This window comes from Nelumbo lutea, chromosome 2 (assembly GCF_056320005.1).
Source record: "Nelumbo lutea isolate HS-2025 chromosome 2, American lotus-T2T, whole genome shotgun sequence".
In the NCBI taxonomy this organism is placed as follows: domain Eukaryota; kingdom Viridiplantae; phylum Streptophyta; class Magnoliopsida; order Proteales; family Nelumbonaceae; genus Nelumbo; species Nelumbo lutea.
Genome location: NC_142685.1, coordinates 29,373,193 through 29,391,221, shown reverse-complemented (window position 1 = coordinate 29,391,221; position 18,029 = coordinate 29,373,193). Strand labels below are relative to the sequence as shown.

The 18,029-nt window shown below is 41.6% G+C and overlaps 1 protein-coding gene across 1 annotated transcript; it reads right to left on the bottom strand.

Moving 5' to 3' along the window:
* Positions 1–6,592: 6,592 nt before the first annotated feature.
* On the bottom strand, positions 6,593–17,811 carry LOC148869507 (hexokinase-1 protein). The gene is made up of 3 exons (XM_088971023.1): positions 17,621–17,811; positions 12,892–12,971; positions 6,593–6,967 (listed from the first exon to the last, which is right to left on the bottom strand). The coding sequence occupies exons 1-3, from the start codon at positions 17,729–17,731 to the stop codon at positions 6,895–6,897; spliced, it is 264 nt and encodes an 87-aa protein (XP_088827149.1). The 5' UTR covers positions 17,732–17,811; the 3' UTR covers positions 6,593–6,894.
* Between the last annotated feature and the right edge of the window lie 218 nt (positions 17,812–18,029).

Here is an 18,029-nt window from a genome sequence, read left to right as displayed (position 1 = left end):
CGGTTAGACTCAACCATGATTTCCTGGTGGTCGCGACCCCCTCCCCATACAATGCCATAATAGGGCGGCCGATCACGCATATCCTACGAGCGGTGGTCTCCACCTACTATTTGGCCATGAAATTCCCTACGGACTTCGGTGTGGGGGTAGCGCGGGGCGACCAGCTCGAATCCCGCAAGTGTTATGTTGCCGCCCTAAAGGGAAAAACCAAGGCGGCCGATGACCTCGAACTGGAGCGGCCTGCGGGGCAAGGTGAGGAACGAACTTCTCCCACGGAGGAAACAGTCGCAATCCCGACTTCGGCTACGGACCCAACTCGCACACTTCAGATCGGAGCTTCCGTCGAGGAACTCCTACAAACCGAACTGGTGAGTTTTTTACTTCAAAATTTAGATATTTTCGCCTGGTCCACGGCCGACATGCCTGACATTAGCCCCGACCTGATAACTCACAAACTTAATACTGACTCTGTAGTCAGACCTGTTAGACAGAAGAAACACAACTTAGCCCCAGAACGCTGGAGGGCGGTCGACGAGGAGGTCGAGAAGCTCCTCGCAGCAAACTTCATAAGGGAATTCCATTACCCGAGCTGGGTGGCCAACCCGGTGTTGGTAAAAAAGGCAAACGGAAAGTGGCGCATGTGCGTCGACTACACCGACCTGAACCGAGCTTGTCCGAAAGATTGCTTCCCCCTCCCCAGAATTGACCGCCTAGTGGACGCGACCTCAGGAAATGAGTTGCTAAGCTTCCTGGACGCCTACTCGGGCTACAACCAAATCCAGATGGACCCATCCGATGAGGAAAAAACCAGCTTCATAACCGAGTTCGACCTATATTGCTACAAGGTCATGCCCTTCGGACTAAAAAATGCTGGGGCGACTTTCCAAAGACTTGTAAATAGGCTGTTTCGGCCCTTGATTGGCACGAAGATAGAGTGCTATGTAGACGACATGGTTGTCAAGACTCAGTTTTCACAAGAATTAATACAAGACTTAGATTTTGTTTTCCAAGTCCTGCGTTAGTTTAGCATGAAATTGAACCCAAAAAATGTGTCTTCGGCGTCACCTCGGGCAAATTCCTAGGGTACATTGTCAATCGGCGCGGTATTGAGGCCAACCCAAACAAGATAAAAGCCATTCTAGATATGAGACCACCTCGGAAAGTAAAAGAAGTTCAGAGGCTAAACGGCCGCATAGCCGCTTTAAGCCGCTTCATGTCCAATACTCGAACTCAGGTCGGCCACAATAAGCTTGGCCTCCGTTAGGTAGTGATTGCACTTTAAACCCTGCCGTGCCCATTGCCGGAGGCCCTTCACCGTCTCTTTATCGAGAGTAACACCTGAATCGGGAGCGGCCTCACCCCACCCGGTCTGAAAGGGCCATCCTTGTGCACTTCGCACACCAAAGTAGTCCCGCTTCCACACCGGGACCTTATTAGGAAGATCGTGCAGAAGCTTAAAACCCTGGCGAGGAGAAAGGTAATATGCCCGTCTTCCCCCAAGAAGAGAACCCGCTTGTCTCTTGAGCATCAAGATGGAGGAGAATATCTCTAAGTCCAAGGGGAAGTTCTGCTCGCAAAAAAGGAAAACTGTCCCCACCAGGTTCCGAATAGAGTTTGGATGAAGTTGGCCAATGGTGACACCGAAATGGTTTATGACTTCGACAAGAAGAGAGTGGAAAGGAAGTCTCAACCCCGCAGCGAGCTGCTCTCAAAAAATCACGATCTCATCAGGACCGTGTTCCCAAGGAAAGCTACCCGAAGGAATAAAATATGTATACCCCCCGGGAAGGTTGTAAGACATAAGTATGGATTGAAGCCCCTCAGGCGTCATGGTCGAGGGACCAAACCTGTCTAGCATCCGACCTCGGCGGGAGGTAGACGCCAAACTGCCCGAGGCGGCTCGGCCTACTGGTTCATAGTCCTCGAGTTCCACCTCAGGATCACTGAGGCAGTCGGGGGACATGGCTCAGTTGGTAGAACCTACGTCGGCCCTACTTGAAGAGTCGTCTGAGCTATCAAAGCTAGACATTGAGGAAAAGGTGGATTCAGGAAGGTACTCACCGGAAGAAAGTTTTGAAGGCTCCGGAGACGGGAACAAGCCAAAGAACCTTGAAGGCTATGTAACCAGCCTTGACGCGAGTTGGAAAAAACTTGGACGCGAGCTGAAAAATTGGACGCGAGCTCAGTAGACACCGCAGAAGTGACAAATCGATTGGGGTCCCCCACTATTTATAGCTACAGTAACCAAGGATCAACCGTGCAGATCAAAGACGATCCGACGGTCCACGTTTTCACTGACCGCACATCCCGTAAGGTTGAGACGTGATTGGCGCACGTCTTTCCGAAAAGAGCGAAACGTCAGAGCACGCCTTTTTGAAACTGACGTCGTGCCGACATGCGTCTTTCCGAAATTGACTGCGTCACACGTCTCCCTGACATCCGCCCGCGCACGTACAACAGTGGCGCGTCTTTTTGAATGACCCGCTGTCACGTCCCAGCGGCGCAAATTTTTGAAATTTAAAATGCGTGTTGTCGCAACCATCAGCATTTATGAGTAGGCACGTTTCCAGCTTTCACGGAAACCAAAGAACCCTGGCAAAAGCAACTCGCATAGTCAAGATCCAAATGACGCGGCAAATCCACCTACTACCTTGCGAAACTCCCCGCACCAGGGGAAGACCCTTGGCGCGAGGAGTGGGGGGCAATTGATGAAGGAAGATTTGGCCCGACCTCACAGTTATGCGACACATGGCAGAAACGACAGCTCGGCAAAAGGGCCAAGCCTAGGCGTGAACAAGGGGACACCAGCAGACCGAACTCCCTACGTGGGGCCCAAACTCACCCTTGGTCCAAAACCAGAGTAATCCAAACTGGCCAACCTTATAACTACTCGAATTATACCTCGCCGAACTGACCTTGTAACAGCTTGGGATATACCTCGCCGAGCTGGCCAACCTTGTAACAGTTCGGGATTCACCTCGCCGAACTGACCAACCTTGTAACAGCTCGGGATATACCTTGCCGAGCTGGCCAACCTTGTAACAGTTCGGGATTCACCTCGCCGAACTGACCTGCCCTATAGATACCTCCGAACTCAAGACTTTGTCTCGTTCACCACTCCGCATCACCTTTTGGGCACCAAAACCAAGCAAATCGTACCATGCCTGACACTGAGGAAGTCCGTGCCCGAGGGCACCGCACCTGACTGACTTGGGATCTGACGCTTGGTGGCCGCACTTTAAACGGCCACTGCCACCGCCACTGACACCGCCATCTCCAGTTAGAAAGACAGTTAGGTAGTGGCGGTTTTGTCCCAGCAGAAAGGACGACGGCCGAATTGACAAGCGCAAGGGTAATCATACCCAACCTGACAAGGGCCTCGGAACGAGTGCGCGAAGTGATTATAAGAGCCCCCTGCCCCCCAACAAAGAGGTATGCAAACTTTGCGCTATCTGGTATTATCTTGTTTTTGAAGGATTCTAACTTGAGCTTTGGAGCCGCTACATCGGGTTCTCCCCCGGATCTTCCTCATCTCCTCCGTTTCAGGTTCCCTGCTACCCCGTTCAGAAGCAAGGTCATTGAAAGCTAAGACTGGCCGGATCGCGCTACATCAATTCTATCCATCCAATCCGGTTCTGAAGTTTTTTCCAAGGCCTTAAATCAAGTACAGCTGGAAGCAATTGCAAGTTTGTTGAATGCATTGGCTGGTTCATTGTGGTCGAGGCTGACCCCACCTGAGTACTGTAGATATCTACAGGATAGGGAACAAGTGCTGTACAATTTGCCAAATTCTGAAACAATATCATTAACGAGGCAATTGAAGACTACCCAATGGATCCATCATCTAGTATTGGAGATGGAGCAAAATGTTTAATCGTTTCAATGCCAGAAGTTCACAAACTGTGAAATGGGTGTTAAGAGATTGGGAAACTGCCACATACGTAGGGCAGTTGAAGATTCAACATTGACTTCATTTTACCAGAAACCGACCCTGATTGAGATCTTTGTTGTATACAACATAAATTCTAATGAAACGTTGATGGTAAACCTGAAGAGGCAAAAACCCACAACAGTTCCAAACATCTGGGGAGAAACCTTGCTCTATAAAGCCTCAAACTCTACGGCACTAGATTATAGGATAGCGTTGCAGGCAGAGAAAGAACACAACCTTCTTGCTAGTAGCCATTGATGAAGAGACCAGGAGAAACGTCTTCCATGCTTATGATCATAGCGCGTTTAGCCATGTTGGCTGTATCGAGTCTAGCTCATTCAAATCCCAACTGGTTTTTGACAGACCCTGAGGTCGTGAAGTGCTTGACATTTCTGCATGGCGTTGAAGGGTGTGAGGAAGAAATTCTCAGTGCCTACTTGAGATTCCAACCGCGCTTTCTGGGACCTGCATGTTGCAAGGCTACGACTGAAATCAATGAGAACTGTTGGCCCAAGATGTTCTCCTACAACCCTTTCCTCCATCCTTTGCTCAAGGCCTATTGTGCTCTCCTACAAATTGCAGAAGGACCAGCTAAAATAACTTTTGCAACAACTTCTCATCCTCGCATAGTTGGTTAAAATTAACCTTGACAAGGGGGAAGGTGCTTTTCTGATCATGGTTAGTGGATTAGTTGCATTAGAACCTAATCATGGATTTTAGTATAGTATTTTGTAGACGGAGAAGCTAACTTCTGTTCATCGTAGTTGGGTTAAATTAATAAGAGACCACCGTGTTTCTATGGAAGTAGTATATGAAATTCATCTTTCCCTCTCTCTGACGGAACATGGGTGCAAAATGACTCCTAATTCCTCTTTTTGGCGGCCCAAAGTATAGGAACAAATGAACAGATTGCCAAAAGCCTAATCCATCTTAAGCTTTGGTCCTCAACCGATTAAGGTTTGAAATTGCTCTACTTGTTTGATGATCAATCATTGTTCTTCTGGTTGGTAGAAGGCAATACTGTTTATTCACTTTTCTTTTTTGGAATTTCACATCTTTGTGATCACTCAGGAAGATCGGAAGAAAGGCAAAGGACGGATGCCAAAGAAGATAAATTTTCCCATAAATCAACAAGAGAGACATTAATAAGGAAGACAATATTTGGTAAACTTCCAATTGAGCGTTTTTGTTGTTGCTTAAAAAAACCAACGTTCTTTTGATCCCACGACCACCTAACGTTACCAAATGGCACTTAATGCTCATAAAATAGAGAAAAGATTAATAGATGGATAAAAGTAAGTAAAGGTTTCAACATGTGAGAAATGTCAGCAACGGCAAGCAGGTTGGCTGCATATGGGATGTATTACAGATATGCATATGGTAGGGTCAATAAGCTGTTGTACATGCAGCTGCTAGAACCTTGAATTGCTCCAAACAAAAAAATAATTTTACATATAAATTTTAAACATTAAAATGGTTAGGGCTGCTTTTGGTGGGTTTTTTTTTTTCTTTGCCTTAAACAGGCTTGTTTAGAAGCACTTATTGAGTATACGTTTGGTTGTGTTTACGTTTATTGAGTAAATGGTGCCATATAGGCGTTCCATCAGCAAATGCCTCATTAATTGCATCTGTTTGTATTAATGTTTGCAAAAGTAAACATCGGTTTTTGTGCACCTCTCCCCTTTAAAGAAATTTTATTTTGAAGCTTCTAATGACACTTTGCCGATGTGGTGCCTAATGACGCATATGTGTCATAAGTGCCCTCATTAATTGCTTTTCTCAATTTTACAACCACACAAATACAAAACATTTGCTCAATAAACATAAACAAAACCAAACACCCTCTTAAAAACATCCATCGGTAAGATGTTTTTTCTAATGAAACAGCAATTATTTGTGAATATTGCTTGATAGAAAACAGGTTTTTGCCAATATAAAGAGAATACTCTCCATTGTTTATAAACAAAAAAAAAATGTATAAACAGCATTTTATGCTCATTAAACACTATTTTCTTTGCTGCAAATAAGTTGGCTGGAAACGGAACCTGGTTATAACCTGCTACCGCTGCAAATGATAAAAATGAGAATAGAGAGGAAAGTGAGGAAGAAATGGGGGCGAGGGCTTTAGATTTTTAACAGGGGCAATCTGGGTGTTTAAAAAAGTTTAAATGGACAAAACTAGGATGCAAAAGATGAAGCACTTCTTGAAAGCGCAAGAGGCAATAAGCCGCCCATCAAGGCATCAACTGCTTTTTCAAACGGCTTTTTTGGGTGGAAAAAGCCCGTTTACTGCTTTTTCACCAAGCAATTTTTTAGGGTCCTCTTGGCTTCTAAAAATTTGAAACTGGGCGAAACTTAACATGGCCTAGATACTTTGTTCCCCATTCAGATTTGAGCATATGTAACTTTATTTCTCGAGAAAATCAAGACTGATATTTTCTGGTAAGACAAATTTATCCAGACTTTATAACATGTTTCAATTCATGGCAGTGGTCAGGAGGGCTACATTTTGCTACTTTTTTTGGTTCTGTAAGGCGGGTTGAAGAGGAACCTTCAACCACTGAGATGATTGGCAGCAAGTTATGAAAAATCTTTTTTTCGAGATATGCTTTTCTTCCAAAGATACTTCTCACATTTTAAAGTTTGGGAAGTTGGAGACTCTTCAGTCCACTATATGCTGAGTTCTTTTTATTATAGACACATTTGATTACTCCTACAAAATACAGAACTTCCCTTCCAATATGAGCTAATTCCAGTTTATGCTCCAAATAAACTTGTCCTTGCTTCAGCAAGGCAACAAAACATTAGACAAGGAGCTAACAAGCCAATGATGCAATGAATTCCAGTATTCAGCACTGACATTCAAACTGTCTCAATCCCAAGGAAAGTCTTTATTAACAATGTCAAGGCAGCTGGAAAGACGATTCTTCATGTCTTAACCAAACCTTATAATAGTTAAAGCTTCACTCGAGTTTGGCCTCTTCTCTCTTAGGGGGATCCAGCTGCAAATAATAAAATGGATCTGTTGGTTCCTCCCTGCAGGAAAATTGAGATGAATTAATGATAATAACCACAAATAGCAACAACAGCTACTTTATCATGTACTAGGCCCCTCTCCATGGATCTCAAATCATGCAAGGCCCATTTATGGTGTAAACCAGCTTCAATGAGCAATAGTTCAGTGGGTACTGAGGTATTAAATTACCAACTGTTAATGACATGTAATAGTTAATACAGATGCTGGTATTGACACTCTTTTTTCCTTCTTTTGTTACCCCAGGAATTTATTATATTTTAGAAAACTCAAAATCCTAATCACAAGAATTGTGTGGTCTTGGTAAGAGTAGAGACTATTGGAGTCCATAATCAATATCTCTTCCAAACAATATTTTCTTACATGTTTGATGTTGTTATCCAGAAGAGAAGGAAGAAAGGAAGAGAGAAGAGAGAAGAGAAAGGAGAGATGAAAGAAAGAGATTTGGAGTCACAAAAGGAGATGCTGGCGGCGTCAGATTTTTATTAATGATAACCTTTCAACACTCCCTCTCAAGTTGGGACATAGATATCAACCATGCCCAACTTGTCACATAAATCATAATGTCGCAAGTGATGTAACCCTTTTGTGAAGATGTCTACAAGTTGGTCTTCAGAACTGACATAGGGAGTACACACTTCCCCTGTGACAACATTTTCTCTAATGAAATGTTTTTCAACTTAGATATGCTTAGTTCTATCATGCAGCACTAGATTAGCAGCGATTTTACGGCTGCTTTGTTATCACAGTAAAGAGTCATAGGTCCATAAACCAGAAAGCCCAACTCACTCAACAAATTTTTTAGCCACATAATTTCAGCCACTCCATGAGACATAGCCCGATATTCAGCTTCAGCACTAGACCTAGTTACCACATTCTGCTTTTGCTTCTCCAAGTAACTAGGTTCCCTCCTATAAAGGTAAATTAACCACTAGTTGACTTCCGGTCATTCAAGGATCCTGCCCAACCTGCATTGGTATACACTTCAACTTTCAAATGCCCGTTCTTTTGAAACAACAAGCCTGCCCCTAGGAACTTCTTAAGATATTTGAGAACTCTTTCTGTTGCTTCAAGGTGGGTAATCTTAGGGGCATGCATGAACTGGCTTAAGAACACCCACTGCATAAGCAATGTCTGGTTGAGTCATAGAATGATATAGCAGTCTTCCTACAAGTCTCTGAAATTGTTGCACATCCTCAATGGGTTCACCTTGACAATCTCCTAATTTGTAGTTAGGATCAATAGGAGTAGATCTAGGACATACTTTCTTTGGGAAATGATGATACCCTTTTGTGAGTGGGCCACATTAATCCCAAGGAAGTACCTTAGAGGACCTAGATCCTTCACTTCAGACTGGGTAGCAAGGAAACTCTTCAACTTTTGTGTTTCATCATTCCAATCACCAGTGATAACCATATCATCAACATATACTATTAGTGCTGCAATCTTTCCTTCCCCTCTTTTCACAAACAATGTGTGGTCAGATTAACACTGTTTGTATCCCCTTTGCTGAACTGCTACATGGAATCTACTGAACCTGGCTCTCGGTGATTGTTGTAGGCCATATAATGATTTTTTTAACCTACACACTTTTTGTTCATTACCTTGAGCCCTAGAAAGCAGGGGGTTGCACCACCTATACTTCCTCTTCAAGGTCACCATTTAAGAATGCATTCTTGACGTCAAGTTGACGAAGGTCCCAATCAAGATTAGCAACTAAGGAGAAAAGAAATCTAATGGAGTTCATCTTAGCAAGGGGTGCAAAAGTTTCTGCATAATCCACTCCATACACTTGTGTAAACCCCTTTTCCACTAAATGAGCTTTATACTGCTCACTGTTCTATCGACCCTATGTTTTACTGTGAAAACCCATTTACACCCAACTGGTTCCTTCCCCCCAGGAAGATCTACGAGTTCCCATGTGCCATTTTTATGTAAAGCATTTATCTCTTCCTTCATAGCATCTGTCCATTCAGGTATCAAAAGAGCTTCTGCCACATTCTTAGGAATAGGAACACTGTCAATGGAAGATAGAAAGGCTTGAAAGGAAGGTGAAATGTTCTCATAGGAAACAAAGTGGGACATGGGGTGTTTAGTGGTGCAAGACCTAACACCTTTCTAGTAAGCAATAGGAAGGTTAAGGTCATCAGCAATAGAGGTATCAATGGCAATAGAGTCAGGAGCATCAATGGGAACCAAAGTACCTAGTTGGGAAGGATCCACCCCTAGAAAGTTTGATGGCATTGGTGGTACAGCTTCTGGATGCTCCATAGATCTGGAACTTGGTTAGCCTTTGTGACGTCGAAAGAAAACCCGAAAGGGAGGAGGATCAAGAAGAGGAGGTAGTTGAACCAGTTTCTCCTCATTTCTACACTCCCCCTGAGGAGAAACAGGGAAGAAAGGCTCACTCTCAACTCTCAAAGAAAGAGACATCCATAGAAACATAATATCTACGAGAGACGGGATCAAAACATCGGTAACCCTTTTGAGTGAGGGAGTACCCTAAGAAAATGCAAGGAATAGCACGAGGATCCAATTTTCCACGATGGGCCATATTTTGAACAAAGCAACGACAACTAGGGGTGATCATTTTAGTCTGGCCCGGCCTTGAAATTCTGAGCTTGGGCCTGGGTTTTGTGTTTAGGCCCAAGCCCACATCGGGCCTGCAAATTTTAGGCCAGGGTTGGGCTAAATACATCAAGCCCAGCCCGGCCCAACCTGCATATATTTAAACTTGCACATTTTGTGTATAATGTATACATGCTATTTTGCATTATATTATATATTTTATATATAAATATTATAACATGACATGTATAATTGATATTATATGTAATATTTTATATTATATAATGTATAAAATAAGTTTATATGCATGTTATGTTATTTAATATATAGATACTTAACGTTTTATATATGAGTGACATTGGCCTGGAATTAGGCACGGCACGGCCCGGCCTGGGCCCTATAAACTTGGGCTAGGGCTTATGTTTCAAGCCCGGAACCCCAGGCCGAGCCTGGGCCTAAGCTGTAGCCCTTATCATAAGTGCAAAGCCCGGCCCAGCCCATGATCACCCCTAACGACAACCAAACACACGTGGAGGAATAGAAAGAAGAGGAGCCTTAGGAAAAAGAAGCTGATGTGAGGCTTTGCACTCTAACCAGCGGGTGGGCATAGGATTAATGAGATAGGTAGCATAAAGGACAGCCTCAAGCCAAAAACGTTTCGAGACATTCATATGAATGAGTAAACCCCTGTTCACTTCAAGAAGGTGTCGGTTCTTTCTTTCAACACCACCATTTTGTTGTGGTGTTAGGGCATACAAGCTACGATGAAATAATCCATGCAAAGCAAAGAATTCCATGAGGTCATTATGAAAAAATTCTTTGGCATTATCGGATTGGGAAATTTGGATCTTCGTTTGAAATTGGGTGAAGATCATGTGGTGGAAATCTTAGATGATTTTTGGTACTCCATCCCTGGTTCGCATGGGATATATCCATGTGTATTTGGAGTAATCATCAATAAAGGTAATAAAATATTTGTAGCCACTGTCGAACGGTAAAGTAACAAGGCCCCAAACATCAGAATGAATAATATGGAAAGAAAATTCAGATTTATTATTTTTTAAAGAAAAATGAGTTCTACAATGCTTACTCAATTGACAAGTTTGACATGTAAACTGTAACACTGACATTGACTTAAATAACTATGGCAACACCAATTTTAAAGACTCAAAAAGCAAATGACCAAGACGATTGTGCCATAAATAGACCTGACATGTACTAGACTGACTCTTAGACTCTATGACTGTAAGACCGACCTTATTCTCCAGCATTTAGAGTCCATCCACCATACGTCATCTACCAATCGCCTTCCCCAAAGCTAAGTCCTAGAGTACACAATAAGAAGGGAAAAAGTTACTGAGCAGTTTAAAGAATTAGTGATACTATTAACAGAGAACAAATTAATAGGAAATTTTGGAACATGTAAGACATTAGTCAGGGTGAGGCCAAAGGGAAGAGAAATGGTTCTTTAACCAACTATGGTAGAATATGAACCATCAGCTAGTCTCACCTTGTCTCTTCCAGAGAGGAGGTGATAGGTCTAGAAATAAGTGGACTTACCAGTCATATGCTTTGACGCTCCAAAATCAATTATCCAAGGAGAGCCAGGGGAATGAAACGATACATGGAAAGGTGTGGCAGAGTTAACGTGATATAGACACAAATGAAGTTGAAAGAGGAGAAGAATCCATCTAACGAGGTTGCAGAAGGAATTAATAATATCCTCCCTCGGGTCAGAACTAGAAGTGTGTCTGAGTCATAGTAGTAGTAGGGGGTTGATTCTCTTGAGAAGCCATATTTGTTGTGGTGAACTTTCTTGGACTTTGCTGTCTTGACTTCTTATTCAAATTTGAACCTTGCTTCTTACTTAATTCTTGGGCCCATTTTGGCTTCCCAGCGGTCTAGTGTTCAGTTCTCGTCACCCCCATTATAATTAGTTAAGTGTACAAGGTATGGGTGGGCCTGTGTTGTCCACGCTTCAAGCCCAATGGGCTCTCGTGTGAGAGGGCAGTTCAGAATAAGTCAATTTTGCCTACTCCCAACTCTCATAAGCAGTTTCAGCCCACATAAAGTTCCTTCCCACCTGAGATTGCATAGACACCAAAAACTAGGACATAACCATACTGCTTTCCTGGTTCCATCTGTTATACTTGGCACTCCCGGAATTCGGTTCTTTAATTCTCCCATTTATATACCCAATCATTCCCCTTGCAGTAATGTAGAACTTGATCCCCCTCGACCATTCTAAATAATTCAAGCCATCCAGGGGTATAACAACCATAGGGAAGGATAAATCTATACCCCCACTTACTCCGTTCTGCATTGAGGAGACTCCAGATGTGGTAGAGTCTTCACCATTCATAATTACAACTCCAGGTTACACTCCAAGTGAACACAAAAATCCAAAAACAAACAACCGAACACCCCAATAAAAAACTTTGCACCAGGGAATTAGAGACAAGCACTCCCCTACTTTCCCCCCTTTTAAATCTCCGTTCTTTAAACAAAAACAGCTACCGGTACAGAACTCACGGGTCATCACTGGCCTACCATAAATCAGGTATGGCTGCTGTCACAGCATGTACAAGTCCCCTCTTGACCTACAAATCAAGTGTGGTTGCTGTCACAGCATATACAGATCATCCCCTGACCTACAAATTCATCAGAAGGCTGCTGTCGCAGCATATAAAAGTCATCACCAACCTACAATCTGTTACAGGGATTAGCCGACCCCACAAAAAGGAAAGAAGAGGGTGCTGCTCACATCACATTAACTAACTGAACCTATTACAGGTTCTGTTCTGGCACACAGCCAGAAAAAATAAAAAAGGAGAAAGGGAGAGAGAGTACTTCAGTCCGATCTGAATCTGGATCTGGATCTTCAATAAATCTCACTATAGCTGGCAAAGGAAGAAGACAGAAAAGGTTTGCTCAATCTCTTCTTTCAGATCTGATAGTCCCGCTCTGATACCATGTTATCCAGAAGAGAAGAAGGAAGAAAGGAAGGGAGAAGAAAGAAAGAGATTTGGAGTCACAAAAGGAGATGCTGGCGGCATTAGTTTTTTATTATTTATACTAGGGCGACACAACTTAAAATAAAAGGTGATGAAAGTACCAAAGTACCCCTGCGGTACTAAACTTGCAGAATAATAACCTTTCAACAGATGTTTCAAATTTCAAATACATGTGTTTGCTTTTATGTATTTCATATATTTACCATTATAATTTTAAATTAAATAAAAATGATTCTTATATGTCAGATAAGTAGCTTCCCCCATGTTAAGCATGAGGACATTGATTAACATTTCTAACTTGAACAAAAAAGAAATAAGGGATAAAGTTTATTTTTCCACTGTACCCTGGTTTAGAACGCATGCACCGCCAGAAGAGCTTGAAAGGGCCTGGAACTGTTTTAAATGGGTTTCCCTCAAAGCAAGCCTACAGAGTTAACAAGAAAAACAAAACACAAGTGTTACAAATCGCTAATTCAAGCAGCTTAAACTATAACATTTGATGATAAATTATAACACAATTGAAAGGAAAAATATCAAATCAAGGGGCTTTTTACAAATGAAGAAGTTAGCCACCTCTTAATAACACAGTCAACAATGCTGCTTGAGCATCATGATTCATGGGGGGTTAAATGAGAATAAATTCATGAATCTTGGCAAAAGTCAATATATTTGATCTATGCAGATTTTCGGAAACATCCTTGCCACCCAAAACTATATTCAACAACAAAGCAACTTTAATAAGAAAGAAAATACAAGAAAGCCAATAGAACAACCAAAAGGAAGGATAAAGGAAGCAGTTAAGATAGCAAGTGTTTGCTTTGTCTGGCAGATCAAGCCTACAATCAACAGTACCAACTTAACTCCACTTTTAGCAACTTATTTAAAAACACAATAGGGCGATGCATTCATCTTTCTATTACTATGATAGTCACCCTGAGTGTATTTCCCACCAAATAAATATATATTGCTAAAACAGTAAACTAGTATATAAAGAGGAAAGTTCCAAATAAGAAAAGGTTGTCTAAACAGGAAGCTTTATATAGAAAAAATGTTAAAAAATGTTATCTAAGTTGGCAATTATTTCATATCAAATCATTAGGTCCATATCCAGTCCACCCCTCCAAAATCCCCAGATAGCTGGGGCCAACATTGAGTAGTGGACCCCATTTTAGTAAAATCAAACTTTATTAATGAAGAGGAAGCCCTTGTCCACTATAAAGAACCAGTGGTGAGGACACTACAACGGTAATAAAACAAACAGCATATAGATCATAGAGATAAGACAAAATGTAATGCAATTATCAGGTCAGATATTTGATTATCCCCAGATCATTATTTCTCTAGTTATAAGATAAAGTTTTTTTTGTCACAACAACAAAAAGGCCATTACCCAATGTCCTAGCCATCTGGGGTCTTGGGAGGGGTAGACTGGATAGGTCCTAACCTTCAACACAAAGTTTTTTCATCACAACAATGTTACAAATTACTAGGAGTTCACATAAAGGTACTCCAAAGCCTTGTAGAGCTTAATGACATATGTAACAGCCTATCAATATAAACATTTTAAAACAGGAAACTCATTGTGAGTTTAATATTGTCTCTAAAAATCATCATAGAGCATCACACTTTGTTCCCCACACTTTCCTATAGGTAACTGTATGCATTCATTTTCTGTCAAACCGCAAACATGATCAAGAATTTTAAAACAATGTTTTTGGTCTGAATGCCATTGACTGAGAATAGATGGAGAAAAGATGAGATGAATTGGGATCCATGGAGATGAAAAGTGTGGAACTTTAAGTAAAAGATGAGCGGCTAGGAACCTTTCTATGTAATTTAGTTGATAAGTCTCTAGAGGAGTATGCTGGTCAAGAGGAGAGATATTCTAATGAGAGAAAGTAGGTTGATCTGAAAATTCAGAGGAAGGTTGGAGGGTAGAAATATCCTTCTTCCACACACCCTCATTTTAAATTAAATAGGTGATGTACCAAATGATCAGTGAAGAATGTGAGAGAGATGGCAATTCTGCATAAAAAGTGCAGAATTTGGTTGTGTTTGGATCAGAGAGGAATTGGAATTGTCAACTCTGTCATCTGTGGATTTGCAAACTCCACAGGTAGCAAAATGTATAACCCTATTTCAAATGAAATGGAGAGGAAAGTCATTTCAATTTCTGAGAATCAGCACATAAATGGAATGCAAATCCAAATCCACTCTCCAATTCAAATTCAGCCTTGACTTGAAGAAGACAGAAGATCAAATCCTTCTATCATTATAATCAGTAGCGTAAGATTCCAAAAATAGATAACAATTTGGCTAGAAATATGTGAGATGCAAGAGAAAGAAGTAAGGCAGGTGGAAAGATCAAAGATACTTATCTATTCTACTCTTTTCTTTTCTTTTCTTTTCTTTTAATGTTAAGCTTTCTCAATCTACCTGCTTTGATCCACTTCCTGCTATGCCCTACTCTACGCACAAGGCAGATCAAACAAAGGTCAAGATTAAAGTTAAAGAGAGGTCCAAGTAGGACCCAAACCTATCCTGTTGCCATTCTAGGTATTGTAATCTCAATATAGTTCAGGCAAATAAATTAAATGTAACATGTATTGAAGAATATGAAATCCATAAGCACACCAGTTCTAATCTATTAATTGAAAGCACACATTCAACCATTTAAGTTTAATGCTGGGATCAGGTCTCTTTTGGAGGTCTGGGGTTAAGGAAGGTCAAACTGTTTAACAAAGCTCTCTTGTTCAGCTGTAACATGTATTGAAGAATATGAAATCCATAAGCATGCCAATTCTAATCTATTAATTGAAAGCACACATTCAACCATTTAAGTTTAATGCTGGGATCATGTCTCTTTTGGAGGTCTGGGGTTAAGGAAGGTCAAACTGTTTAACAAAGCTCTCTTGGTCAGCTGGCTCTGGAGATTTGCTATGGAGCCAAACAATTTGTGGAGGAAGGTTATTGCTGAGACGTATTGTTTGTGTAGCAATGGATGGGATACAGAAATGCCCTTTTCATCCTACGGCTGCAGCTTGTGAAAGGGAATATCAAAAACCTTCAGTAGTTTTAGTGAGGGGCTGCATTTCAAAGTCAGGATGGGAAGAAGGTGAGATTCTGGTTAGATTTTTGGTGTGGTGATTTTGCTTTAAAAGACAGATTTCCCTCTTTGTTTAACATGGCAGATAACAAACTGGCTAGGGTGGCAGACTACTATGAGGTGAATGATAATTCAATTTGCTGGAGCCCTACCTTTAGAAGGAGTTTTCAATGATTGGGAGATTAATCAAATTTCTGATTTGTTAGCTCTACTGCAGAACCAACTTCTGGATGTGCAGAATCAGGACTCTAGACTTTGGAAGTGGACTTCTACAGGGGTTTTCACAGTCAAATCTTTTTACAAGGGCCTAGTTGGAGCTTTGGGGAACCATTTTCCCAGCAAAGCCATTCGGGGTTCAGCTGCACCTTCTAAAATGAAATTCTTTACTTGGGTAGTCGCTCTAGAGAAGCGTCTGACTAAGGAAATGCTCTTGAGGATACCCTATCCAAGACAGACTGTGTGTTATGCAGCAGGAAGGGTGAGTCAGTAAGCCATTTGTTCTTGCATTGCAGCTTCAGCTCAGCTGTTTGGAGCCACTTTTCAAGGGCTGCTAATCTGCATTGGTGCTGTCCCTTCTCAGTCAAGGACCTTTCACAAGAATGGGACATTCTGGGCTTGTCAAGGAAAGGCAGAGTTTGTTTGTCAGCAGTTCCTCTAGAAGTCTTGTGGGCCATCTGGTCAGAACGAAACTTGAGGATTTTCGAACAGAGAGCATCACCAGAATATGTGGTGATTAATACTGTATTTTAAAATGATACTTTCTCTTCTTTTTCGAATGTAGATTTTTTTTTTTTTTTGGGGCGGGGTGGTGCTTAAAGTTTCATTTGGTACATAATCTCATGTACATCCTCTTAGTATTAATGAAATTATACTTTACCTGTTTCAAAAAACATTTAAGTTTAGTGCTGACCACGGATAACCAAATTAACACTAGAAAGGCATAAGCGACTCCTTTCTTGATTTCTCCTTTCCCTGATCATCTTCATTCATTCTCCTTTAGAAGATCTGAGACTAAATCATTTAGAAAAGGTTGTGACACCTGGATCTCTTCAAGCTGTCTGTGTAGGCCACCCATGCATTCTATTATAATTAATTTTCACATGAGTTGAAAGCAACTCACAAGAAGGTAGGTGCCTCAGTTGAATGGAGACACATGAGCTACTTAATCTTACAAAAGGGCAAGAAAATAATGATTTATGTTTGGAGCTACTTATTCCAGTTGTATGCACAGTTATTGGAAATTGATAAGTAAATGTGTGATGTGTGATGCAATGGAAATGGCATAGCATCATCTGGTGAACAGCAGTTAGGATACCCAGTTTTCCCAAGATCTTAAATTGAAACCGATAGGAGCTCAGTTATAAATTTTGGCCTAGTGGGTACTGAAGGAATTTCATTGAAGCAGGATAGATTTCTAGTTTTATTTTAAGTTTGGTTTATTATGGATAATTACAGGGCTGGAGTTAAATGAGGCAAAAATAAAGGATTTACTTTGTGGAATTCGAATCACCAAGGCAAATGGTTTTAGGCTTTTAGCCCACTGCCACTTTTGCTAGAGGTGATTCAAGCAATGCCATTACATAGGCCAAAGGTGAAGCTTTCATCTTGGAAAAGAGAGAATATATAATGGCAGTCTTATGCCATATCACCTGGGATGTAAAGGTGTTCTTTCTTTCTGACGAAATTAAAAGTTGCTCATAAAAAAGGGAGGGAAAGAGAGGCGTGTTACATGAACAATCATCATTCAAAGGATGCAAAGTCATGGAAATAGATTGATTTAAATGAGAATATGCAATAAGCAGTTACTGCAACTCTTAATCAAGCAGAACACTAATAAAGATTTCTGATAAACAGAAAACGAACAAAGTAATAAAGCTAGTGAAACGCGTAAAGCATCATAAGTCCACTCCCTCCACGGACCCAACTGGAATTCATGATGATCTAAGAGCTTAAACTCTGCACATTACCTGGATTACATCCTCAACTCGATCATTACACCTGTGCGCCTGCGGTTGCCGATTATCTCCCTCCGGCAACCCCCATGGGCTCTCTCTTCGTGGTACAGGTCTCGAACTCATTCCAACATACACTTTGCACAAACAGAGCGAAAAGGTCTTCAGTCTTCTGGGATTCAAGGTATGGACCGAGAGTCTAGACCTACTGCGCGTATAACAGACCGTGGCCGTGAGATGAACACTCTGTGGGTGCTAAGTGGTTAATTACCGAAATAACCCTATATAAAATGATATTAACACCCATCAATCCACCGTCTTGAGCCTCAAAACCAGAAAACCTTTCTCTGGTCTTCAGTTCGTCGGGCTTCAAGTTCCGCAGTCTCGGTGCAAGTCAAGCGAGCATCCCGTCGATCAGAGCAAG